The 25115-nt window shown below is 38.0% G+C and overlaps 4 protein-coding genes across 4 annotated transcripts in view; all 4 read right to left on the bottom strand.

Annotated features, from left to right (window-relative positions):
• Positions 1 to 1047: 1047 nt before the first annotated feature.
• LOC107082835 (chromosome unknown open reading frame, human C1orf198) lies at positions 1048 to 4906 on the bottom strand. Its single transcript, XM_015371718.1, has 6 exons — positions 4588 to 4906; positions 3386 to 3436; positions 3132 to 3257; positions 2825 to 2992; positions 2384 to 2743; positions 1048 to 2281 (listed from the first exon to the last, which is right to left on the bottom strand). The coding sequence occupies exons 1-6, from the start codon at positions 4891 to 4893 to the stop codon at positions 2225 to 2227; spliced, it is 1068 nt and encodes a 355-aa protein (XP_015227204.1). The 5' UTR covers positions 4894 to 4906; the 3' UTR covers positions 1048 to 2224.
• A 7819-nt stretch (positions 4907 to 12725) lies between these two features.
• Positions 12726 to 15927, bottom strand: LOC107082850 (gap junction Cx32.2 protein-like). The gene is made up of 3 exons (XM_015371733.1): positions 15789 to 15927; positions 15015 to 15148; positions 12726 to 13927 (listed from the first exon to the last, which is right to left on the bottom strand). Exons 2-3 carry the CDS (start codon positions 15141 to 15143, stop codon positions 13274 to 13276), a joined length of 783 nt encoding a protein of 260 aa, XP_015227219.1. The 5' UTR covers positions 15144 to 15148; positions 15789 to 15927; the 3' UTR covers positions 12726 to 13273.
• A 2004-nt stretch (positions 15928 to 17931) lies between these two features.
• LOC107082848 (gap junction Cx32.2 protein) lies at positions 17932 to 19776 on the bottom strand. Its single transcript, XM_015371731.1, has 2 exons — positions 19735 to 19776; positions 17932 to 19150 (listed from the first exon to the last, which is right to left on the bottom strand). Exon 2 carries the CDS (start codon positions 19121 to 19123, stop codon positions 18266 to 18268), a length of 858 nt encoding a protein of 285 aa, XP_015227217.1. The 5' UTR covers positions 19124 to 19150; positions 19735 to 19776; the 3' UTR covers positions 17932 to 18265.
• Positions 19777 to 23853: 4077 nt separating this feature from the next.
• Positions 23854 to 25115, bottom strand: part of LOC107082853 (gap junction Cx32.7 protein-like) — a 3239-nt gene continuing 1977 nt past the window's right edge. Inside the window, exon 3 of the mRNA XM_015371736.1 lies at positions 23854 to 24565. Coding sequence (XP_015227222.1) covers positions 23975 to 24565 — 591 coding nt within the window. The 3' untranslated portion in view covers positions 23854 to 23974. The remainder of the gene's footprint in view (positions 24566 to 25115) is intronic.

Genomic DNA, 25115 nt, shown 5'->3' with positions numbered 1-25115 from the left:
AAAAACCACAATTCTTAAAAGCAAGCTTTTAGCTACTTTCAAAACAACTGCATTTAAATGTCTGAACTCAGTCCTGGACTTAGAAAAACCATGAGATGAGATAAATTAGTGTTTCCTATCCCTGCCAATCAGGGATCCTCAACGTTCTCAATGTTTTAGATATGTCTTTTCTGCAGGCTTTCAGTTCCTGCAGTGACATTCATGTAAGTCAAGTAAATGGCAGTTAAGGGGAAAACCCAATGGAGCCCCTTTCGTGAGTTGAGCAGGTAAGACAATTTACCAATGCAATATGATCTAAAAACAACTCCATCAAGGCAAAATCCCTTTCCATTTGTTCATCCTATTTACCTGGAGGGCAAATAGATTTATTATTAGATCAGTTTTCGCAGTGTTAGAGGTAGAACAACGCAGATTATTTTTCTAGTCCTAAAAAAACAACTTTAAATTTTCCTAAGTGTTGTTAGAATACAGAGGAGTCTAGTCGTTCTGTCCCTTCCCACAGCATAGAATATGCATGAAAGCAGCACTGCTATAAATACTCTGCAGATCAGCTGCCTTTTACCAGAAGGGAAAAGATTGAGGCCAAATCTAAGCTTCCTTATTTAACTAAAATAAATCTAATATCTCTGTCATCTGGCTTCCGGTTTTCTTACAGCTTATTTTAGATTTGAAAGTACAACTCAGGATAAAAAGTCATATAGCTAGAAAGTTCATTCAAATAATTTGGATCCTCAGGAGAATGTTGGTTGTTATGGATATTTTTTCTCCAAAGGATTTTCATTACAATTCCATCCAATTAAAAACATATTATTAGACTTTAAAGTTTTATATTTTAAGATCAGGAAATCCCAAAAAAATCTTGATATATGAAACATTTCTGTCTGGAACCTCACTCTCTGACATGTGGCTGTCTTGTTTACATACCGTGACTTTAGACATTAAACTATTAGGACTTAAAAGCTTCCATGAAACAAAACAAATGTTAATACCCAGCCTCTAAACAGACTTAAAGACATAAAAAAGTTTAAGATTTAATTTATTTTATTCATTCCAATTCCATAACTCACGTGAGCTCACTGTACACGTAAAGCTGAGGATAAAATTAGCAGATAAATATAAAACTAGTTAAAATAGTACTCTAGATATTTAGTCTATCATAAACACTACAAATCACCGTACTAGTGTTGGTTTACTGACATGGAAAGGTTTAAATGCACATAATCTCTTTTAAAAAAACAAAAGGCGTAGATGGAATGATGCAATGTAGTGGTGTTGGAGCAAGAGATGTCTAATCTTTAAATTTTTTCAGCTACCTTAAAAATATAAAGATTCTATTGGACTTAAAACTAAATCTAATCATGGTTCATTTTCACCATTTAAACATTTTTTTTTTCAATTTCTTAAAAATCCCTTAAATAACAGAATTCCTTATTAGACAATGTGTGCAGAATTGCAGCCTTAAAAACAGCTTTAACACTTCAAGGTTAACACATCAGAAACATATACAGTTATAAAACAAAAGCATTTAAGACAAAATCAAATTAAAAACAAAACAAAGTAGGGCTGGATGATAATTTAATAACAATATATATCGATCGATAGACATGTGGCACACTGGAACAAAAGAGGGTAACATCCGAGCCCTACCTCAGCCTCTCAATTCAATACATAGACAAAGAAAGGAACCTGAGTTCATTTTTAGTAACATAACTCAGGTCTATTAAGTTATTTTTATTTAAACAAAATGCAGTTAGCAATACCATTAAATGGTAAGAGCTCACTTAAAATATGGTTTTATATCTTTTACGTAATTATCGATCAACATGCATTTTTTTTTTAATCGATATGCTTTTTTTCTATATCATCCAGCCCTACCCCAAATGCAATATAAAGCTTTTGTAGTAAAGAAGGACATGCTTTTAGTGTTTTGGGACATAGTGTCTGTAGGCAGTTCAGTGATCATGCATCCAGACTTGTAACATACCAAGAGGAAAACAAGGAAAGATGCTCTTCTGCTTTGGAAAAAAGGTCAAAAAGCCAAAAATACACAAGTGGTGAAATAATCTCTTAAGCTACACAGAATGATAACAGGAACATTAAAGAGGTTGTCTCTTAAATCTAGAAGTGAACGCCTGTAGTCATGGCGGTGTGGTCCATTTCCAAAATAATGATGAGGATGCTTCATTCAGTGCTGCGACTGGTCTGTGTTTGGGTTGTTTTTTTTTTACCAGTTGTCCAAGAAGTCAAATCCAGTCTTCAGGATGCTGTTGCTTGTGTTAAACTGTGAATAGAGCATTTTAACCATTAGTGTTGTTACTCTACTGTTATGAACGTATTGTGTCTTGTCAGGATTCATGCTTATTTAACCCGTTTCAGGTCTCACCTGGGCAAAGGTGGGGCTCATGTCCAAAGGAGGAGAACTTTCCTCCGCTTTCTCCTTCTCTGCAGCTGTGGAGGACTTAGACGGCTTGGATATGGGATTGGAGGAAAAGATTTCATCCGGGGTGTTGCTGACAGACGGCAGGGTGCTCTGAGATCTCTCCCAAACTGCAACTGTAGAGGAGTCACTGATGGGCGGTGCTGGTGTGGGTGCGATGGAGATGGATGCAGGTGTTGCACTGACAGCCACTGGGCCGGGGGGCTGTGGGGCAGGAGGCTTGGGCGCCCGATGTTTGATGGACTTGGCAGGAGCTGGAGGGTGGAACTCAGCGATTTCAGGCTCCTTTGAGATGGTGGAGCTCTCCTGAATAATAAAAAAAACATTTACACAAATATTTATATATATATATATATAAACACTTCTACGGTATTTATTGGTGTTTACCTGTCGGAGGTAGGAAGGGAGGGGTTTCTCTCCCTTTTCCAGCGATTTGATCTGACTCGGGGTCAGGGACTGGAAGTCAGCTTTTTCCCCTTCCAGCCTCGACCTTTCAGCACTGATCTTCCAGAAGGACGACTCTTCCTCTGGCCTTCGCCCCTCACTGGCAGATACCTTCCGAATCAAATCAAGTAAAAAACAATCAGATTAAAAGCAGTGACTATTCCATCAAAAACCGTGCTTCCCAAGAAAAAAAAAAAATGCAAATTAAAATTTCTGCACAGGTTATGAAAACAAAAAAATCAGACAGTACCTTAGCTCCTGCTGTACTCTTTCCAAGCTGATTGGAATGAGGAACTTTTGCATTTTTGGAGTCAGCCTGTGAGGAAGAGGTCACCTGATCTGCTGAACCTGACATCAAACTGAACTCCATCTGACTCTGGAAAACAAATTGGTTTATAATAGAACCATTTTTCAGGAATATACAATAACATCTATGAATAAAATATACTGCAAGGATGCAAATAAAGGTAGCCATGTGTATGTTATCCGTTAATGAAATGTTACCTTTGTCTCCCACGAGAAAGGGGCAGAGTGCTCATCCTGCCAAGTGATATCCTATAAGAAAAATGAAAACCTTACTAATGAAAGCTGTAATATAAGCAACTACAACAGTTTGTTTTATACCAATCAGCAACATGAGAGAAGATGTCTGGTAATAGAATGAAAACCAAAACTAAAAATATCTGTATTGATATTTGTTTTTATCTGGTGCTGTACACGTATAACGATTTTAAACTATTTACTTGTTTTTAGTCCACTCTTCAATTCATATAGCTTATGTGTATATGTATAAAATGTGTACAGAAATAATTTTGTGATTTCTGCCATCAAGGAGCTGAACAAGTTGTTAATGGTCTTTTCTGCTTCTCTTCCCTTGATGAAGTGAATCTGCTGCTGTGTCTGCAATTAACTCTTTTATAATTGTATTTTAATTTATTTTTATTACATTGTTGTGTGTGAGCAAGCCAAAGGCAAATTTCTGCCATTATTGTGTATGGTAGACAACGTTTTTTTCTATTTCTATTGTATTTTCTCAGACTGTTACATAATGATATGAAAGACTCAGACACAAGCGATGTATGTCTACTCTGGAAATTATGATTATGTATTTTGATACTTTTTATTAAAATATGTATACAATTTTTACACTTTAACAGGAGAGACACAGATGTTACCAAAACAAAGTTACAAATATTTGCTTTGGAAATCCTGAAAATAACATTGTATAGTGTGCTTTTAATTGTTTTTCTTTTAAATTTTAACATTTCCTTTTCGAATCTCAGGAAAAAAAAAAAAATCATGCCTTTAAAATCATTACTTACAAAATAAACATTACAAAGAAATTATTCTATTATGGTGGGGAAGTGGAAATAGATGCTAACCAGAATAGGTACAGTTAATTAAATGACTATAAAAGTACTTTTTAACAGCTGCATAGTGTTGTCTTTTCCGAATAGTGCTTTTGTCACTTCTAACGTTTTTTTGTTGTTATAATTTGTAATGTATGTAGCTGTTTCATTTTCTGATATTATTGTATTCTACAAACCAAGCGTATCCCGATCGTAAGCCAATTCTTTACGTTAGTTACGTTAACAAAGCTGTTGTGACGTTTAGCTACGTAATTTACGTCTACGTGGCTATTGTTAGCAACAAGACCAAATAGAGCATACAACCTTTCTATAAAAACTCAAATAACTTTTAAATACCTCTTCACCAAAGTGGACAATCTTCTGACCGGTCTGGAGAAGCAGTTTAGGGTAACAGACCACCTCCTCTCGGTCCACTTTATGCATAGCGTATCTGCCTCTGATATGAGGGTCCATCATGCTGTTATCTATGGCGGTGTCTTGCTCCTGAGGGGTCATTTTCTCCCAGGAAGGGCCGTACTCGGCTTTTATTTTCTCCCGCTCCTGCATTATCTTGTTTGCCATGGAGTTTATGGAGGAAAAGTACTCGAATTTCTTCTTCTCCATCCTGTGGGCGTCGAGGCCCGCCATAGTAGCGGCGGCCATCTTTGACTACTACCAGCTGTTGAGCGTTTCTTGTTTTGTGAGGAAACCGGAAACTGGTACAAGGAGGCGACATAAGCCCAATGTGCGCATTAATGGCGCCACCTACTGGTGGGTTGCTTATATTGCAATTACACAATAAAAAAAAACCCCCAAAAAAACAATGTAAAGGTTGGGCCTTTAAAGATTGTGCAATGTAAAGGTTGGGCCTTTATAGTGCACTTCTCAAAATTGCGTGACACTTTTCAAACAATTTGATGTGGATGACAATGCATTATTTACTATAATATGACCAACCTGGGTTGCAAATGCCAACTCTTTCTCTATTGGAGTGAGACTAAAACTTTTCAGATGAATCCTACTCCATGTAGTGTTTTAAAAAAAGTTTTTCCCAGTGTTATTTGTATTAGAGGAAACACCTCTGTATTATTGCTATTTTAATTTTCCCCTTTATTTAGCTCATGAGGTTGTTTTCTGGTTTTGCTGACCTGGTGCTACACTGGGGTTACCTCGGTTATGTTGCAGGTGAAGATTCTCAGTCATCTAGGTCATATTCTTTCCAAAAAGTTAAAAAACAAGCTACTGGAATTTGTTGTCCCATCCAGGAAGTTTTTCAATTCAAAATGTCAGAATTAACAATGAGATCCAAGCTTAATTGAGAAGCCCCAACAAAGTCTTGTTTTGGTTTAGAGAACATGCAAATTGGACTTGAGGAACGGGTCCACCCCTTTGGAATGGGGGTCATTTGGGTTCTTTGTTAGCCTGCAATACCCAATACTGGTCTAAGCCTCTGAAAGGGGGGTCTTTAGGGGAATTGTTGGCCTGGCTGACCAGACAAGATGTTTTGGTCCCTTGCATGGGGGTGGGAGTTGAGATGATAGCTGGGAAGGAATCAACTCTATCACTGTGTTGTAGGTTTTTGAGAGCTGAAACTTAAGTCCACCCCCCTCAGTTATGTTTTTCTGTATTATAGGACCTTAAGTTTTAAAATGTTGTAATATAAAATTTACAATAATTTTTTTCCACCTGCTGCTTCCAACATTTCCATTACTTTTTGTACATCTGAATATTGATGTTATGTTTGGTAATCTGCACCTTTTTTTAAGTAGTAGAATCTCTGGTGCAACAACTGCTAGTTGGAAAACAAAAACAACACACTCCTCGGCTTCAATATGATCTATGTTCAAATATCTCATATTTCTAGTGTTTTTTAATATATATAATATATATCAGATCAGTCATGTCCCTTAGGTAGCAGAAAGGGCCCATTATCAAGTTGTTCTCACATCGCTAGGGGGACAAATTCGGGCTAAAAATAAAACCCTACAACATTATGCTCCTTCTGAAAAAAATGTGCATATGGCAAAATACAGTTGGATATGTATGGTTCTCTTGGCATGTGTGATTTATTGCTCAAGTAAACATGTTTTCCCTCCTCCAGAACCACAGTACATCCAATGCATTCAAAAGCAGTTGGTTATAGTAACACATTCATGGAAATTTTTTGTGAGATTTTTGTAAGCAACCTTTATAATGTGAGCCTAAAAGCCTTGAATCATCAACTGATATCTGGTCTCACAGCGAAACCATTTCTTTCTCAAATTCCCGCTTGTTCTTGATCTCATATCAAGCATTGAACTGTTGCATTCCTGGAGGAGCAACTTTGGCCGTCATTGAAAGCTGTCAAAGCTGTCAACTAAAATTTCTAGTGAGTTTAAAAGTGTTCAGGTGTACAGCTAAAGAAGGCATACCAGATAAAATTTATATTTTCTAAAGCTCAAAATCACCTGGATGTTATTTATTTTACCCAAGAGAAAATCCAACAAAGACCCGAGGCAGGACTTGATGCAGTGGCCGTTCTAGATCAGATTTACTATGGAGGCAGGATGGGTAAAGTGATTTTTCATGGTGGAGGAAAGCATAAAGAGGGGCCAATATTTCATTGTTAAAAGTCATAGCTACCATTTTTTCATCAAAACTATCAATAAATAAATACACAAAATGTGTGGAGTGGTACAGCATAAAATTACTATTTTAATCAAAAAGGAAATGTAGTAGCATACATTTTTTAAATTTGTGAAAGTTTAAAATATATAAATGTTTACTTGTTGTAATGCCAAAATCGACACAAAATAATTCTGCGCCAAGAGGAATAATAGTTTGAAGTGATGTGAGGCAGAGACATGGCTTCTTCTCACTTGCCCCATTTACATTACCCCTCTGAAACCGATCCGTATCGAGTTCAGACCGAGCTTGGACCAGTTAACCGTGCCGAGCTTGGTTCTTACAACCATTTACACATCACGTTTGCACAGTTCTTCGTCTCCTATTGATGGTCCACAATTCTGCAGCTCTCATAGCAGCCAAAAATGGTGGCCATTTATTGTTAAGAGGCTGAGAAGAAGTTCATGTTGCAAACAGGTGAAGAGATCTGTGAATTGCAAAACCAGACATGCCAAAAAACCCACAAAATGTCAGAGTCATGGTTTGTTAGTTCCTGTTTTTCTTGGTTTTCCATTTGTTGTCCTCTGCTGCCCTCTTGTGTCCTCTTTCCCTTGCTCTGTTTTCTGTTCTGCCCTCACCTGTTTTCAATTCCCTCGTTAGCCCTCTCTTTGTCTCTGTCCCCTTTAAAAGCCCTCCCTCTTCAGTTCCTGTTTGCTGGATCCTCGTCTAACGTCTGTCTGCTTTCCTCGTCTCTCCCTGGCTCCTAGAGTTTTGGTTAACCCCTGATGTCTCCTTGGTTCTGGTGCGTTTGTTATTTTCTGTTGGATTTTGATTCCTGCCTCAGTTCCTGTGAACCTTAATAAACCCACTTAAATTTACCTCTGCCTACTGGCCTCTGCATTTGAGTCCTCCAAACCAACACCGTTTCATGACACAAAATCAGTCAGCTGACTGTAAAAAGGAGTTGACGCTGTCTGCTCATGCACTCTTTGTTATCAGAGAACGAAGCCACATCTGAACCGTGCCCAGCCCTGCTGTCGAACTAGTACTAGATTTAATGCGGTTGTGTCTGGCACAGTCCAGTTTAGTTGCGTTCCATTTACACTCAACAGTTATCCCGGTTACCGTGCTCCGACTGTTCTCAGCACAGTTTCATGAGGATAGTGTAAACGGGGCTTTAGATACATTTCTCAGATTCAAGCCACCCCAGAAAAGAAGCAACCCTATGGTGAACATCGGCCAAGCTTTTGAGCATTGATGCTGACTTAAAGAAGTAAAGGAGCTAAGAAGCCCGGCAGAGGTTGCTGCTTAGTTATCAACATCTTAATTTTCAAGTCATCATAAAAGTAAAGCCAAGGTAAGGATAAAAAATTAAAGTCATTCATTACAGTTCAAGTGCCAGTGGGTGTAATCATTAGAAGTTTATTCAGTGTTATGTCTTGTGTAGAGGGGCCATAACAAGGGACAGGATTAACTCTATAGGGGCACTAGCCCCTGTTGATCCTCGTCTAGAACCGCCCATGACCTCATGCATCATCCTATACCCGATTTTTAACCAAAAACAAACTATAAAAATTAACCAAAAAAAGTGAAGTACAATTTCCACGCAGTTTATTTGAGTAGATTTACTAAAATTTTATTAGTGAAGTATACCTAACTGCAATAGCTATTAGATTAAGTCTAATTATTACAAAAATGATCCCTGTAAAAAGGCTGGGATTGAATCCATAAAATGCAGCCATGTTACAAACTGCTGCACCCCTTAGGCCACATTTCAGAACTCCTCTGTTATTCACTCTGCTTAGCCAACAGGGCGGCTCAAGGAGGGTTAATGAGACAACAATAGCTCCTTACTCACAACCATGGACGTGCCAAACTTCTCGTTTGTTTGCCAAACTGTTCTTCTTTCTCTTCATTGCTTTAGCTAAATACATGGAGACGGATTGTACTGTTATGAGAAGCAGCTTGTGTTAAAAAGTTTGAAGTTTGTAATGATTATTTTTGTAGAAACAATATTGTTCATATATGGAATTTAGGGACCATTTTTGGTTTGAATTATTCATCACTTCGATTTAGAGACTCTGCTTAAAAAAACAAAAAGAAAACAAAATTAGAATAGCCACAAAATATCTTCAGAACCAGCATTAGAAGAAGAGAGCCTGATGTTGGATATAAAAGGAGTAAAATACATTCCAGCTCTGTGGAAGTAAACAAGGTCGGAGTCTAAAGTTTTACATACAGTAATAAAATGGTTTATTGCACCAAAATGTGCTCTAAAATTCACATTTACACTTGTGGTGTTCTACATGTATGCAACTTATCTCCAAATAAAAGACACATTTTTTTCTGTTTTGCTATAGAAAAAGGACAATAGTTTAACTAAACTTATAATAGTTCAACTAAAATGACTTGTGTGTTTAAGTGTTGAAACCTGCCTCTTAAACTTTAAATATAAAAGATAAAACACTTGCACATGCTTTTAGATTAATTTTGAAACAATGTGATTCTTTGTTAGTAATTTTTGTACAGCCTATAGTTTTTTTTTACAATAACATCTAACCTCTACTGGTTACTGGTTTAATCTGGTTTGGGATATGTGGGAGCAAGCTTTAGACACAGGCATGAGTTAAGGAGTCAAATTCTGAATCATATTTTGATAATTAGAGGGAAAGTACAGAAATGCAGAAACCAGAAAGGTCTTGACTCATAATTTATTTCTTAATACATTTCTTCTATTTAAGGTTATCTTTCAGCAGTCCAAGGCTTTTTAGTGGACAGTAAAAAAATAAAAAAATAACTTGGAAAAGGGCAGGACCTCATGTTGCTAAAGAAAGAAAAACTGACACAGAGGAAATTGATCATAGTGATTAAATATACAAAGAGGCTTCTTCTTTCAGTATTATTTATTTTGTTCATTTTTAAAACCACTTGAGTTTGACCGAAAGGTCATCGAGGAACAAAAAGGCTTTTACTAAAGCTTTAACGAGCCACTTTAAAGTGATGTTCCTCAAAAGGAAAGGAAATTAACATATAGGATATTTCTAAATTGAAATATTATAGTTGCAGTATCATGCTCTGGGATTAATTTATTTAGATAGAACTAAACTCATTGACAAGGTAGTATTAAGGTTCAATAATCCAGGTCCATACATCCAAATTCAATGTAAAACTACTTCATTGATCTCAACAGAAAGTTTAATAAATGAATAAATAAAATGTATATGTATGCGTCTTACAGAGCCACACCTTGGTTATCCAGGCTGTGTGCTCATTGTCATGTTGGAAGAGCCAGCCTCGACCCATCATGATCTAACTGAGGGAAGGAGGTTGTTTCCCAAAATCTGCACATACAGTGCAAAACCCTGTTCCATGTGCAGAAAAACACCCCCAAAGCATGACGCTACCACCCCCATGCTTCACAGTAGTGATGGTGATCTTGGGATGGTGCTCATCCTTCTTCTTCCTCCAAACACATTTAGTGGAATTATGACCAAAAAGTTCTATTTTGGTCTCATCTGACCACATGACTCCTTGATTTCAAACCATGTGTCTTAGTGTATTACTAACAGTAACCTTGGAAACGGTGGTCCCAGCTCTTTTCAGGTCATTGACCAGCTCCTCCCGTGTATTTCTGGGCTGATTTCTCATCTCTCTTTGGATCATTGAGACCCATGCGGGGAGAACTATCATGGAGCCTCATTCGGATGGAGATTGACAGTCATGTTTAGCTTCTTCCATTTTCTAATGATTGCTCCAACAGTGGATCTTCTTTCACAAAGCTGCTTTGGCAATTTCCCCGTAGCCGTTTCCAGCCTTATGGAGGTGTACAATTTTTTCTCTAGTGTCTTTGGACTGCTCTTTGGTCATGGCCATGTTATTAATTGGATTCTTACTGATTGTATGGGATGGACAGCTGTCTTTTTGCAGCTAACGACCTGAAACGGGTGCATCTAATTCAGGATAACAAATGGAGTGGAGGCGGATATTTTGAAATCAGACTAATAGATGTGAAATCTAGCTGACAGACAGGTGTTTTAATACTTAAAGGAATAGTACACCCAAAACATGATTAGCCTTCATTTTCTACTCACCCCCATGCTGAACAACACTCTGGAGTACTTTTTTGATATCTCAAATGCATCTGGAGATCTGGGAGGCTTCTTGCTGTCTGCTGACATTTAAATAATGGAGGTCTATGGCGCCCGAGACAGAAAGGTCCATAAAAGTCCACAAAAAACGTGTCAATATTCCTCCATACTGCTCGTTCAATGTATTCCAAGTGTCCTGAGTGGGTAGCATCCAGAATTTACTCGAAACTAAGTCATTTAGAATGTTTTTAGAGCATAAACAGTAGTGTATAGGATTTCTTGAAAGCGCGCGCCGGCGAGTGCATGACGCTACGGAAACCACGGCAGACCAAACCAGATGAAAGTGCGCATTCAGCTCGGCAAAGAACTCATGCTCTTCCTCAACACTGAAGTCCTCAGACATTTTTCTTTCGTTGTTTCTTTCTTTGCACAGGTAAACAGCACATTTCTTCTTCTACGCTTGCATTATCGGCAGAGCAGACGCTGAATGCGCACTTTCATCTGGTTTGGTCTGCCGGCTTCCGTAGCGTCATGAACGCGCCGGTGCGCGCTTTCAGGAAATCCTATACACTACTGTTTATGCTCTAAAAACATTCTAAATGACTTCGTTTCGAGTAAATTCTGGATGCTACCCACTCAGGACACTTGGAATACATTGAACGAGCAGTATGGAGGAATACTGACACATTTTTTGTGGACTTTTATGGACCTTTCTGTCTCGGGCACCATAGACCTCCATTATTTGAATGTCAGCAGACAGCAAGAAGCCTCCCAGATCTCCAGATGCATTTGAGATATCAAAAAAGTACTCCAGAGTGTTGTTCAGCATGGGGGTGAGTAGAAAATGAAGGCTAATCATGTTTTGGGTGTACTATTCCTTTAATTTCCTCACTTTATGTAATAAAATAAATCAATAAACAAATTCATGACAATGACATTTCTTAACCAGAAACAGGTTGAAATATATTTATTGGAGCTATTTATTCTTTTTTTGTACATTTTGTTAGGTTTATCAGGTTATTAGTAAGACTGATAAAAGACCAGCAGGCAATGGGGGGACCACTTTGTTTTGTTTTTAACAGAGCAGGAAAATAACAGGAACAATGAAGAAAAGGGTATGATTTGTTGTTAGCGAAACTGGATTAAAATCAAACAAACAGTAGATTTCAGGTTTTGCTATTGGTCTTCTTTTGCCTGTTTATTATAAAATATAGCCATAGTGCAGCAGTGGCTCTTTGATCTTGGATGTTTCATGTTTGGTTTGAAGAAAAAAATTAACATCTGGCTTGTCATCCTAGTTCTTTAACCAGATTGTGTCTTATTTTCATATCTACTGTTTCTGTCTTCAAATTTTATTTCATGAAAAGGTTTCTAATTAGCTGATGGAGGAGTAGCTGTATATGTGAGAGCCCTGCAAATAGGATCATAATCAGGTATTCACATATTAAATCAATCATGTACTATTCAATTAAATCCACTTGAAACAAAAAATAAAATCATTGTTAAAAAGTCTTTTGAATTTTATTAAAACAGTTGATGTGTTTCCTATTTCCCAACTTGTATATGTTTGTATTAAATGTCTCATTAGACATTTTTACTTAAAGAAAAAAAGTTTATTTATTGTGTTTGGAGAAATCCTATTTCATGGTATTCATTTATTATTTGTACTGTTATTTTTGACAACTAGTAAATAAAAAGTTTTGGACACAGTAATGAGGTCAGTTAGCCTTCTAGAAAATTTTATTTTATTTTACAAAATGGTATACAAAATCAAACACTTTGTTTTGAATTATTATAATGATCTTAAAGAAAAAAAAACAGCTGATAAAAACAGAAATCAAATAGATTTACTGTAAATTTATAATCAGATATAAAAAAGGGGCTCGCAAGTTTATTCAGACAACAAAAAGTGTTAACGTGTTAACAGGTAAACCACAGATTACACCAGGCTGTCCTTTAGAACCTCAGAACTCCAGAGTTTGAACAGACTGGATCAGAGTCCGGTGCTGCAGGTTCCAGCAGAGGAGCTGTGATCCAGCTACATATATGTACAAAACGCAAAACAAGTAAAACCATTTAAAAAGGCATTTGCTCTCCATAATTTATTTATGTGACATCAAGGCTAATGGATATTTGTTATTTTTGTTCTATATTAAACAAGTTTAACTGGAAAATGTACATCATATAATCATATAAATATGTTTAGGAATTGAACACCATATAACAACTCAGTTCTCTGTAACTAATCGTACATTTTGTCTGACAAATTCAACCTTTGTAGTCACTGCGTTATCGGCCCCTGCTGACAGTATGGCTGCAGATGTTCCCTCAGATCTGCTTAATATCGTGATTCAGGCCGTGCTGGAGTCATGGCGGCTGAGCTTCTCATTTTTCATCATGCTGTCGGTGGTGAAACGGGGATGGATGGCGATGGCTGTCGTCGGCACCGTTTTCGCCCTCCGCCTGGAAGATCTGGAACATGCAAGGTAGAAGATCTCCACCACATTTAGAACCACGGAGACGCAGGACACGACCAGCATGAAGATGATGAAGATGGATTTCTCTGTGGGCCGGGACATGAAGCACTCTACGGTGAAGGGACATGGGGCCCGGGAGCAGACGATCTGAGGATCCATGATGAACCCGTACAGGTAATACTGCCCCACAATGAAGCCGATCTCCATCACGATTCTGAAGAAGATAGAGGTCATGTAGTTTCCCAGCAGGTCGCCCTTTATCTGCACTTTGCCCTTTTCATCAGAGTATTTGGGTCCTTTCAAATTCCCCTCGTTTGGGTGGGTTTCTAAATACTCTCTTAATTTCTTCTCTTTGTGGAGGACGTGAAACACATGACCAAGGTAGATCAGTGATGGCGTGGAAACAAAGATGATCTGGAGGACCCAGAAGCGTATGTGGGAGATGGGAAAAGCGTGGTCGTAACAGACGTTCTTACAACCGGGCTGCTTGGTGTTACAGACCATTTTGGACTGTTCATCCCCCCAAACCTGCAATGTTTAAATACAAAATGTGTTACTTCTCTGAGATGTGAAACAGAATAATGATCAGTACACAGGAACTCCATTAAAGCTAACGAAAAATTCACATTTATTCCCTTCTGCAACCATTAACTGTGATGGATTTTATTGGGCCTTTATGTCATGAACCAAAATGCATATCATTCTGAACAGAAAGAAAAATGCCAAAATACAAAAAAAACAATAATGTCAAGAGGTACCATGGATATGTTTTCAAAACCTTTTACTTAAATACCTCTAAAGAAATTAAAGTGCAATCAACTACCTTCAAATAAGAGAAAAATAAATGGAAGTATATGCAAAAATTTTTTCTCCTGACTTTTCACTAGACGAAGAACAAAATCTTCCCCACAGGAGAACAGAGCCACTGCTTTGTCTCCACAGGCATTTGGCCGTTGTTTAATCAATTGGAATCAGAGTAGAGGCAGGTCTACAAAAGGTAGATTTTCCTTTTTTCATATTAGTATAGTACAAAAAAGGTGTAGGATTTAAGAATATGTATCAGTTTGTGTTGGTCACTTATATCAAATATTAAAGGCATGCATCAAGGTTTGTGGTTCAACAAATGTAAATGGTAAAAATACATTTGAAGGAACTGTATATTCTGCAGGTTATCAATGTTTTTAAATGCTGCTCTGATAGAACAATGACTCGGGTAGAGTAGAAACCCTATGACTTAATGCGAGATTTAATTTACCTTTAAGGTCTTTTTTAAAAGTATTTTTGAATAACAATAAAGATTTGAAGTTAGAATAAACTAAACCATTAATAGGTAAAAATTAGTCATTGTGCAAACAGCTTTAACCAAAAATGCATTAAGAAAAAACAAGACATTAAGATCATGAGCAAATTTCATTTTAGCTCTTTTTTTTTTGCCTGCCCTTTAAATACTGTCACTTACTTACTTGAATACTTACAGAAAGCTGCTAGAGGGCGCTATTTTAGTGTCTGAAATGTGCACAAGTTTGCAATGTTGTCTCCGAAACGTGACATGTTTTATAGTGGAGAAATCAGATAACATTTAAAACAGTAAAAACGTGACAGTTTATAGTCTGACCTTCTCAGCTCCTGCTCCAAGCACCATGATCCTGAAGACGAAAAGCACACTGAGCCAGACCTTCCCCACCACAGTGGAGTGTTCCTGCACCTTATTCAGCAGAGAGGACAGAAAACCCCACTCTCCCATGGCTCCTGCAAACAAATGCAAAAAATTAGACATTATGTTATAAATCCTTAAATAATAAATATCTTAAATGGGGAATAGAGCGTAGAGCGTTTTCATCTTGATTGAAAATTCAAGAGAACCGTTAGAATCAAAGCGATTAATTTGCTCTACGTTTTTATAATTGTTTTAAGGTTTTGTAATAAAAGAACTGTGTTGTATTTAATCTTTATTTGAATAAATACTTTGCATTAATTTGACCAAATCGAATAAATGGGACACAATGTAAATCTGCTTTGTCTCTAAATTGATCATAGTTAATTATTTGTCATGAAAAGAGCATAAAATAATATTTGATACCATATTGTACTAATGAAGGTATAAATGTACATGTATTTTAATCCAAATTAATCAGTACAACTGTTTGAATCAAATAATAATGTTTAAAAGAAGGTATGCAGTGCAGAATGTATGTTGATAAATAGGGCTTAGTGTGTCCTCAATTAATAGACATGCATACAAAAACTCTAAAAACACTGTTTGTGTTAATACAAGTTGATATTAGGCTACCAAAATCCCCTTGCCTACAATTAATTATCAAAGGAAAATAATGTTTTTTGAATTAAATCTGTTTCCTTGGTTGGATATAAAAATGAGAGTCCACCTTACCTTTGATTAAAAAGCCTTCTTTGATACAAACTGCTCGATCACCGGTGTTAAAGAGGAATGACAGATTCCAGTGCTCCAAAGCAAACTCGTGGGCAATGCCTTGAACTTTAGATCAGACTCTGTTGCTCAACACGTTGAGCTGTCACGTTGACGTGACATCTGGAAATGATACATTTGGGCTGAGCTCTCACAAGATTATCAAAGTTAATGATTAGCAGCACTTTAAAACAAAATGTTTTTGCTTTGACTGTATGTTGGACATCCCTGCAGAAATCCAGTGCAATTCAGTTTTCAAACAATTATATGAGAAAAGAAAGGGGTTTTAGTGAGTTATTATATAGAAGGCAAAAGCTGCATTGTTCAGTCAGAAGTTTTTTAGTAAATAATTAAACATGCAAAACTACATAAAAATTCAAGTAAACTAATTTTGAACTCATAGATTGTTTTTCATTTTCATTTAGTTTTAAGCTTTCCTTTTAGAAAAAAATTATCAGAAAATCAACCGTTATCAGTTCATAACTATCAAATAACTTGAAGCAGAAGCAGCAGAAAAAAAAGAAGCATATATTAAGGTAAAAACTGTGACAGTATGTTTGTCCATTTAACACAATGGACAAACATACCGTTTGTCCAATTATTTGTTAAATAAATATAATATTTCAAATTCAGCTGTGGACATAAACACTGCAAAACGAAAAAAAAAAAAGAAAAGAAAAAATCTTTGAATAATTGCATTTTCCCTTACTTGAACCGTGTAAATAAGTATTTTTGCCCTTGAAATAAGATTATTAGACATTTTGCATTTGAAATAAGATGATGGAAGGTTTTATTTCTTATTTTGTATTTTTTCCAATGTTAAATTCACTTACCTATTTGAATAAAGGAAAAATACTTACTTAGATATCAGTTTTTATAGTGTAATACAACCGTAAAAGCTCATATAAAGATAGTATGGCTTAATAGTTAATTTAGGTAATTTGAGTTAATCAAAGGTACAATTTGATTTCCTCACATAATAAAAAAATCCAAAGAAATTAGTCAAAACTTCCATAAATCTGTTTTATTTATAGTTTTAATAGAAATCTATCGGTTTATACAGTTGTAGACACAGATAATACAGCATGGAAAAGCTAAGACATTGGGGAGGAATCTTCTCTTCAACATCTGAGAGTTTTTTATTTTGGTAAATTGAGTTAGAAGCTGCAGAGCTAATTTCAGTAAAACACTTTGATAGACTGAATAGTAGGAAGAAGCCATTACTTTCAAGGCAACTTAAAAACAAATAGTAATTTTTAAGAGACTCTGAGATAAATATATTATTCTTTAAAGATTCCTAAAACAGGAGTTTTTAGCAATACTGACAGTTGATTAGCAGACAAAAGAGGAACTGTGCAAACTGCCCCATCATAACTATGATGTACAGCGTTGGCAGCATCATGGTATGTGGGTATTTATATGTAGGGAGGCTTAATCCACATCTCTAAATGGATGATGTGACAAGGTGACACATTTATTTGGAACAACTGAATCTCAAGACATCTGCCTGGTACTTAGGAAGTCCTAAACACTGACTAGTAACCTAGAGGCAAATTAGATTCAAAGTGGTTTAAGGATTACAAAATGTTTTAAAGAACTCTCATAGAGAAAAAAAGGATTCTGGGATCAAAAAAACCTACAAATCTGACCTTTGCACGAAGTGCCTTTTTTAAAAAAAAAAACCAACAAAAAAAGGGAAAAACTCTCAGATCGTGTCAAACATCAGGTTGCACTGTTTGATTTCTCCCAAAATGCTTTAAAATAATTATATTGAAACTGGCACTGTCAACCGGCCAAAATTTGGTGAACTATTGTTAAAAAAAAACCTTTGGAAAGAAACATTAAACTATTTTATTTAAATGCTATCAGGCTTTGAGGAGCCTTTTTGAATTCAAAGAAATTCCTAAAAACATAAAAAGTCTGATTCATTGTCAGATAGCAAGAAAAAACTGTGATATATAATATTCTAGTATAAAGAAATGAACCGTTAATTATATGTTCAGTATAAATGGTTCAGTATAAGTCAAGATTTGTACAATTTTTTTTATTCAAACGAAGCAGCAACTTTGTTGAAATTTGAATCATTTATTAAAAAGAGATAGAGGCATACAAAAAAGTCTTTGCTACAATCTTTTTCATAATATAGAGAGCAAATTTTAATAGAAAAGTTCTGTCACTATAAGACAAAGAACACATTAAACAAACATCCCTTCAGTCATACAGTCACAAGTGATCAGCTTTAGTATAAATAAAATCATTATTGCACACTTTGTTTGTAGATTTCAAGTTAAAACAAGAAGAAGAATCCTTCACTGTTCCCCTTACTAGTGGTTATTTATAGTTGATTTATTTTTTTTAATGGATGATCACACAATGCCAAGCCTTTGCTGAAATAAACACATTGGTACCAGTCTTTTGAAGGTATTAAAACAGTTATGATTTTAATGTCCGCTCAGTAGTCGTTTCTCCTCTTTGGCTCCATCCAGGCTGCCTCCCACGCTGTGGTTCTCCAGCTCCATGTTCATCTTGTTCTGCCTCAGTGTTTCCTCTGAGGTCGGCCACCTGGGGCCTGACAGGCTGGCTGGGTGTTCCGCTGAGGTGACCCGGTGGGTGCGACGCTTAGACCCACACCGCACCCTGGTGCAGATCAGATATAACAATTCGACAACATTGAGGACCAGAGAGACACAGGCCACCACTAGCATAAAGATTATAAAGATGGTCTTCTCTGTGGGACGGGACATGTAGCACTCCACGGTGAAGGGACAGGGCTTCCTGGAGCAGGGGAACATTGGCACCATGACAAAGCCATACAGGTAGTACTGTCCCACGATGAAGGCTGACTCAATGATGATCTTGAAGACGAGCTGGGTCAGGTAGCTCCCCAGCAGGTTCCCCTTGATCTTGATGTGTCCCTTCTCATCGCTGTATTTGGGCTGTTTGAGCGTCCGTGGCCCATCAGGGCTGGCTATCTGCTCCCTCAGCTTGTTCTCCTGTTGGATGACATGCATGGCATGGCCCAGGTAGATCAGCGTCGGAGTGGACACGAAGATGATCTGGAGGACCCAGAAGCGGATGTGCGAGATGGGGAAGGTCCTGTCATAGCAGACGTTCTCACAACCGGGCTGCTGGGTGTTGCAGGTAAAATCCGACTGCTCGTCGCCCCAAACGCTTTCTGCTCCTGCTCCCAGAACCATGATCCTGAAGAGGAACAGGACGCTCATCCAGATCTTCCCAATCACAGTGGAGTGGGACTGGACTTTTTCCAGCAAGGAAGACAAAAATCCCCAGTCTCCCATCTTTACTGAGGGTGTTCTGGCACTAATCTGTGGTGAAACAAAGGAAATCTTAATCGATAGAACAAACTCCTCATTTTAGTCCTATTGACCTCGAACCACTCCTTATTGCTAAATCATTAACCCCAACTTTTTTATGTAATCAATACACCAGTGCAGAAACGTAAGCACTACTGTAACTGTTCGATACATGAATAATATTTGGATCTAAGCATAAGAAGGAAGAAACATCTGTCAACTGAACCTTGAGCTTTTTGGTCAATATATTTCTCCAGCAGTCATTCCAGTTTACAATTTCTTGCAGAAACTAAAACTAAGTCAAAGTGAATAAAACTTGATTCCCACTAAAATAAAAAAATTAAAGTTTAAACACCCTTTAATGAAACAGCTGAAAGGATCCTTTAAATGGCTAAATGTAAACATGGTGGAAAGTAGTCAAGGCTGCCCAAAAGTAAACACCAAAAATGTGCTTAAAAGTCCAGTTACTAAGTAAAGGAAATTTACACAAATTTCTTAAATAAGACAAGTTTCATACATTAGAATGATCTCAAAGATCTTTATTTTCTAAAGTGATCATTGAGGTGTAGTAGAAAAGAAAAAGAGCAGCATCTTACCTGCTAACCTGGTCAGAAAAGACTGTCTCTGGTAGGGAAGGATCACTAACTATGGTTGAACCTTGGAGTTTTGTACTTGGTGAGTTCAGCGGGACTCATGAGGGATCAACTTACGCAACACACATCTGGCCTTTATGTCACGTTGTAATCATCAGCGGGCGAGGACAGCAGAAAAAGCTGAAGTGAGTCTTAAACGGGAGGACCAGAGTGTAATGATTGACAACTCAGAAGCCCAAATTCATGTTTGCTGAAAAGACTGAGAGTTGGGAAGAAAAGAAACAGGTGTGGTAATCAGTTCAACCATTCTGATGGAAAGACTTTTTTTATTCCAGATTAATTATTTCCTTCTTATTTGCTATAGGTTTGTTTCACTTGAATGATACTAAATTATTATTGCCCACACAGTGTTAAGTGTCAAGTTTTTTTTAGCTCTTTACACACTTATTCTGATGAAGTATTGAGAAAAAATATAAAAATTATGATTTCTGTGTATGCTTTGAAATCAAAATACTAAAGTAAAACCGGATTACAACATTAAGTGGGGGAAAGTGTTTTAAAAAAATACATCCTGTAATTCAGAGAGATAAAAGACAGATTGAGAAGTACTTCTGGACGTGGCCGTTCTCTGGCATCAGTTTCTCCATTTAAGGCCAGTTTTTATAATTCAACAATGCTTAACGCACTAGACCAGAATGGCATTGACATGCCAGTTCCAGGTTGAAAAACACCCCAAAACAAATTGAAATCTCATGACCACCCATCTGTCTATCCGTCCATCTTTCCAACTGTCTTTCCATCCGTCTATCCGTCCATCCGCCCGTCTGTCCATCCGCCCGTCCAGTCACCCATCTATGCATATTTTCTCACTTTCCCCCCAAACAAATAAACTAAACAATCTGTCTCAGGTTGGCTGAAAATCATGACAGTTTTTCAGAAAGAGAGCATCATACAAACAATCAAACATGGTGGTGATTGGGTCTATTTTGATGCTTCATTACTTGGTTGATGTGGCTTTTTTCATGGATCCACGAATTCTGCTCTCCAACAGAAAATCCTGCAGGACATTCTCCAGCTATGATTTGACGACCTAAAGCTCAAGCTGTCATGATCTTGGTGCTGATGACTTGCTTGATTGGTCATTCAATTCACCTGCCTAGCTCTGCCCAGTTTCTCATTACTGTTCATCTGTTTCACCTGCTCCAGTCTCTATCTAACCTGCCTGCTCCCAGTCATCATTGCCAAATTATTCAAGCCTTTGGTGAGAGTTCTCTAGCATACCTGAAAGTGTTCTGATTGCCTGATCCTGACCCTTTCTGCCTTTGGACCTCTGAGGCTGCCTGTTCCCATTCTGATCTGTTTGCCTGACCTGTCTTTGGACTCCTGCTGGATTCTACTTGTTGACGACCCTGGATCTGCTCACTGACACCGACCTGGATTTCCTTTCTGTACCCCTTCGGATCTCTCGTCTTCTGGCCCAGACTCCTATGAACCTCTTCAACACCGGCTGTGGCTTCATCCTCTGGATGGTCCTGCCTTCCTTCGTCTGCTCGGGTCTGATCTCCTGCCAGTTCTGCCGTCTTCAAGACTCCTGCGTCGGGAACGCATTTGTCTCGTCGCATTAGCAGCCGTTTCGCTGGAATCAACCTCCTCGTCTGGGCATGGACTGAACTTTAAGACCAGGTTAGTGACTCACACGTTCATAATCGTCCTCCGTCAAATAGACATGGTCACTAACCTTTGTTTCCTTCTTGCAGAGGTTCCTATCTTAGATGCCCTAGCTGCCACAGACAATCTGTCGGTTTTAAATACATTTTTGAGTAATCTTACTGTCTTGATTTGAATAGTGGATCCTCTGTACTGAGCCTTGACACAAACTTTGGTTCTGCGGCAGAGCAAAGAAACACACTACAAACCTAAAAGGCTCAAAAAACAGAGCTAGGCTTGGAGTGGCCTTGTCAAAGGCTTGATTTAAATTGGACTAGAACTTAACCATTAAGATGTGATAAAAAAAGAAACCTTTAAGAGGCCATTTCTTTTAAAGTTTATATGGTGACATTTTAACTTTAAAAGCTAATGTTATCTCAGAATGCTTCGTTCACTCCTTACAGTGAGTCATTATTCAACTGCTTCTTGTAAAGAAAATCCTCCTTAGCCTCCAAGACCTACTGTCTAATCAAAACTGACCAAAACCAGTTTTAGGCTTTCAAAACTGGTTTTGGTCACCATGATTAATTTGCAACCATGCAATATGTCCAGTCATTCTAGTCACTGCCAGTATTTTATAAAAAATAAAAAAAAAGTAAAAACCTTGTGAAATTTAAAAAAGCTTAGCAAGATTTAAGATGAGGAGCCAGATGCTTTTAATTAGGGCACCTGACTGACTCTTCTTAATCTAATCTGACCATCCTTTTAAGGAGCTTTGATACTGTAGGTTTTTGGCTGTGAGGATACAAGCACTGGTTAGCATAACACCAAGAGGGAACAGTATCAGAAAATGCCTTAAAGAAGCAATTGTTTTTATAAAACTATTATGGCTATCTCCAAACTATTTCCACACATTCCACATGAAAATAATTTTTTTCCCGTCAAACAGCATCCAAAGGTTCCTGTTGTCAGACATCCAAGCAAATTCTTCCAAATGCGTGATGAAGAACAAGAGTCAAGAAAAACTCTCTATAATAGACTATTAAGTGTACAAATACAAGGCTATGCACTTAACAGAGGTACTTATTTTGATTTGCACCCTCATTAACTGGTCTCTAAGCTGACGTATTATGGAGTCAAATGCCAAGCCATGGGTATCACCCAAACAAGCAATGAAGTGATATCACAGAGAATAAATGGGCCAATATTCAGGTCAAAGTCAAAAAGGAAACAACTTTTTGGTACTGCTGCTATATGTGCTGCTGTCAGCTATATATTCATCTTTGTTTAATAAATAATGACGGTGCACAATCTTTGTTTTGTTGATTTAAATCTTAAGTACGTGCATGAGTTTTTGTGTTAACCAAAGAGGACGTGTTTACTATAATACAACAGATTGATCCTTTTTTCATGTAGCTGTTTACATTCATCCATCCACCCATCTTCTCCTGCTTAGTCCTGTCAGGGTTGCGGTGGGGCCGGTGCCTATCTACAGCAGTCTATAGACGAGGGGCGGGGTACACCGCGGACAGATTGCCAGTCTGTCAAAAGCCAACACAGGGACACACAAAGACACACAACCACCCACAAAGATGCTCACACATAACAACAAAATAGAAAAACTAATTAACATAACCGTCGTGTTTTTGGACTGTGAGAGGAAGCCAGAGTACCCAGAGAAAACCCACGCATGCACAGGGAGAACATGCAAACTCCATGAAGAAAGACCCCAGGCCGGGAATCAAACCCAAAGCTTTCTTGCTGCGAGGCAACAGTGCTAACCACTGCATCACCTTGCAGACCAAAATTTTGGTATATTTATATATACATGACACAGAATGAGACAGAAAAGGAGTGTGGTCAGAATAGTAATGCTGCAGACAAGAGGATAAGAGAAGTGAAAGTCTTTATTAAGAAACCATATGTAAAACAGAATCATAAACTAAAAATGAACAGTTTCAAATCCTGTAAGGGTGATTGCCCAAGCTGACTGGCATAGAAAGACACCTTATTGCCACTTGTCACCGGAAATGACAAGAGGAAATGCATGAAACAGCGTGGTGAGGAATGAGTAAAGGGTGGTTAGATAACCTGGGCACCCGTTGCTGGGACAACCAAATAGATATTGGACAAATAGAAGAAAACACACTTTTCATTAACAGGAAACCTGGAATTTTAACAAACCCCCCCAAAAAAAAACATCAGAAAAACAATAAAATCCAGTAAAATATAGACTTAATCTTGAATCTAAAAAAAAACAGAATTTAATCTAATTGTCAAAATCAAAACCTTTGCAAGAAGAAATAAGTCTCATATCTGAAATACAAAAAAAAAAAATAGGGATACACTGTGGAATAGTATTCTTTTATATATTTTTTTTACAAATTATTATTATCCACAGAGATATTTTTTTATTGAAATAATGCAGCATTTATTTTCAATTGTTAGTAATTCTGTGTGTGACTTTGCTCTGTGTACTGAAGCTGCTGCCCCCCTCCCTCTTTATTTACCTCCTAAAGGCTCGTCTCTCTGCCATGCAAACCAATGCTTCGGCTCACAGCGGTGCACACCCACTCGACCTGACCCGATTCATGCTTCAGATGTGGATCTCCCCAATAATGTTCCCGCTGGTCACATCTACAGCTCTTTCACCCACCCCGTTCATCCCTGACTTTCTACCCTGCAGCTCCATATCCAGGTTTACAAAATTCTGAATCACCTCACCCTGCTTCTGAGTTGGTTTGTTCTCTGACCTCGGGGGTGTCACCGGGGTCACGGTGTAGTCCTGCCTCCTGGCTGCACATTCCTTCACCGCCCTCACGCACAGGTAGAATAGCTCAGCAATGCTGAGGGTGAGTGAGACGACAGCCGCCACCAGCATAAACCAGATGATGATGGATTTCTCTGTGGGTCTGGACAGGAAGCAGTCCACCTTGTGAGGGCAAGGGAAGCGGGAGCACACGTACCGGGCCTCCAAGGTGAAACCGTACAGGAAGTACTGACCCACAATGAACAAGGCTTCCAGAACAATCTTGGCTATGAGATGCAGGACATAACTACGAAGGAGGCGACCGTGGATGCTGACTTTTCCGCTGCTTTTTGTGTACTTAGGAACCTTGAAGGTCCTCCTTAGAAACAGACTTGCTTTGTCGTCCAGTTGTGCCTGGTTTCGCATCTTTTCCTTGACCTAATTCATGAAGAACAATAATTCAAAGTCAGACATTTTTCAGGCACAAACCTCCAGAAATACAAGTTAAATTAAAATCCAATCTAGACCGGGAAAGTGATAAAGACACATTTCAACAGTGTTTAGAGGCACAAAAGCGCTTAAAGGCTTTTCTAAAAATAGGCAAATTTTGTTTTTTAAAGTACAGAGCAACGAAATTAACTCTCTGCATTTAACCCATCCCCTTTGGGGAGCAACGGGCTGCCATTGTGGGGCAACCGGGGAGCAGTGAGGAAGGGTTAAGGGTCTTTGCTCATGGATCCAGAGTGTCAGTCTGTGGGAGTGGGGCTTGAAATCAAAACCTCAGGATTCCAAAAGCAATGCCCTATTCACTTAACCTGACTCCGCCAGATGGATTTGCTCCGCATATCCATCTGGAAACCTTCCGTTGAAATAATTTTGGGAAGGGGCGAAAATACTGGTTAGCTATGTTGGTGATAGACGGGCCAAATAAACCAATCAGATCAACGAAGCATATGACGTACTAACAGCCAGGCTACTCTTGCCAAAA

This window comes from Cyprinodon variegatus, unplaced genomic scaffold (genome assembly GCF_000732505.1).
Source record: "Cyprinodon variegatus isolate N-32 unplaced genomic scaffold, C_variegatus-1.0 Scaffold64, whole genome shotgun sequence".
Taxonomy (NCBI): Eukaryota; Metazoa; Chordata; class Actinopteri; order Cyprinodontiformes; family Cyprinodontidae; genus Cyprinodon; species Cyprinodon variegatus.
Note: the sequence above shows the minus strand (reverse complement) of the source record. Positions and strands in the feature narration are given on the sequence as shown.

What these genes read in the sequence shown, in the direction of transcription:
- LOC107082848 (XM_015371731.1), bottom strand. Translation starts at nt 19,123, where the DNA reads ATGGGAGACTGGGGATTTTTGTCTTCCTTGCTGGAAAAAGTCCAGTCC.
- LOC107082835 (XM_015371718.1), bottom strand. Translation starts at nt 4,893, where the DNA reads ATGGCCGCCGCTACTATGGCGGGCCTCGACGCCCACAGGATGGAGAAG. An exon ending in CTTTCTCGTGGGAGACAAAG is followed by an intron (nt 3,258 to 3,385) that starts GTAACATTTCAT and finishes TTTGTTTTCCAG; the next exon opens with AGTCAGATGGAGTTCAGTTT. An exon ending in AGAGTACAGCAGGAGCTAAG is followed by an intron (nt 2,993 to 3,131) that starts GTACTGTCTGAT and finishes TTGATTCGGAAG; the next exon opens with GTATCTGCCAGTGAGGGGCG.
- LOC107082850 (XM_015371733.1), bottom strand. Translation starts at nt 15,143, where the DNA reads ATGGGAGAGTGGGGTTTTCTGTCCTCTCTGCTGAATAAGGTGCAGGAA. An exon ending in TTGGAGCAGGAGCTGAGAAG is followed by an intron (nt 13,928 to 15,014) that starts GTCAGACTATAA and finishes TAAACATTGCAG; the next exon opens with GTTTGGGGGGATGAACAGTC.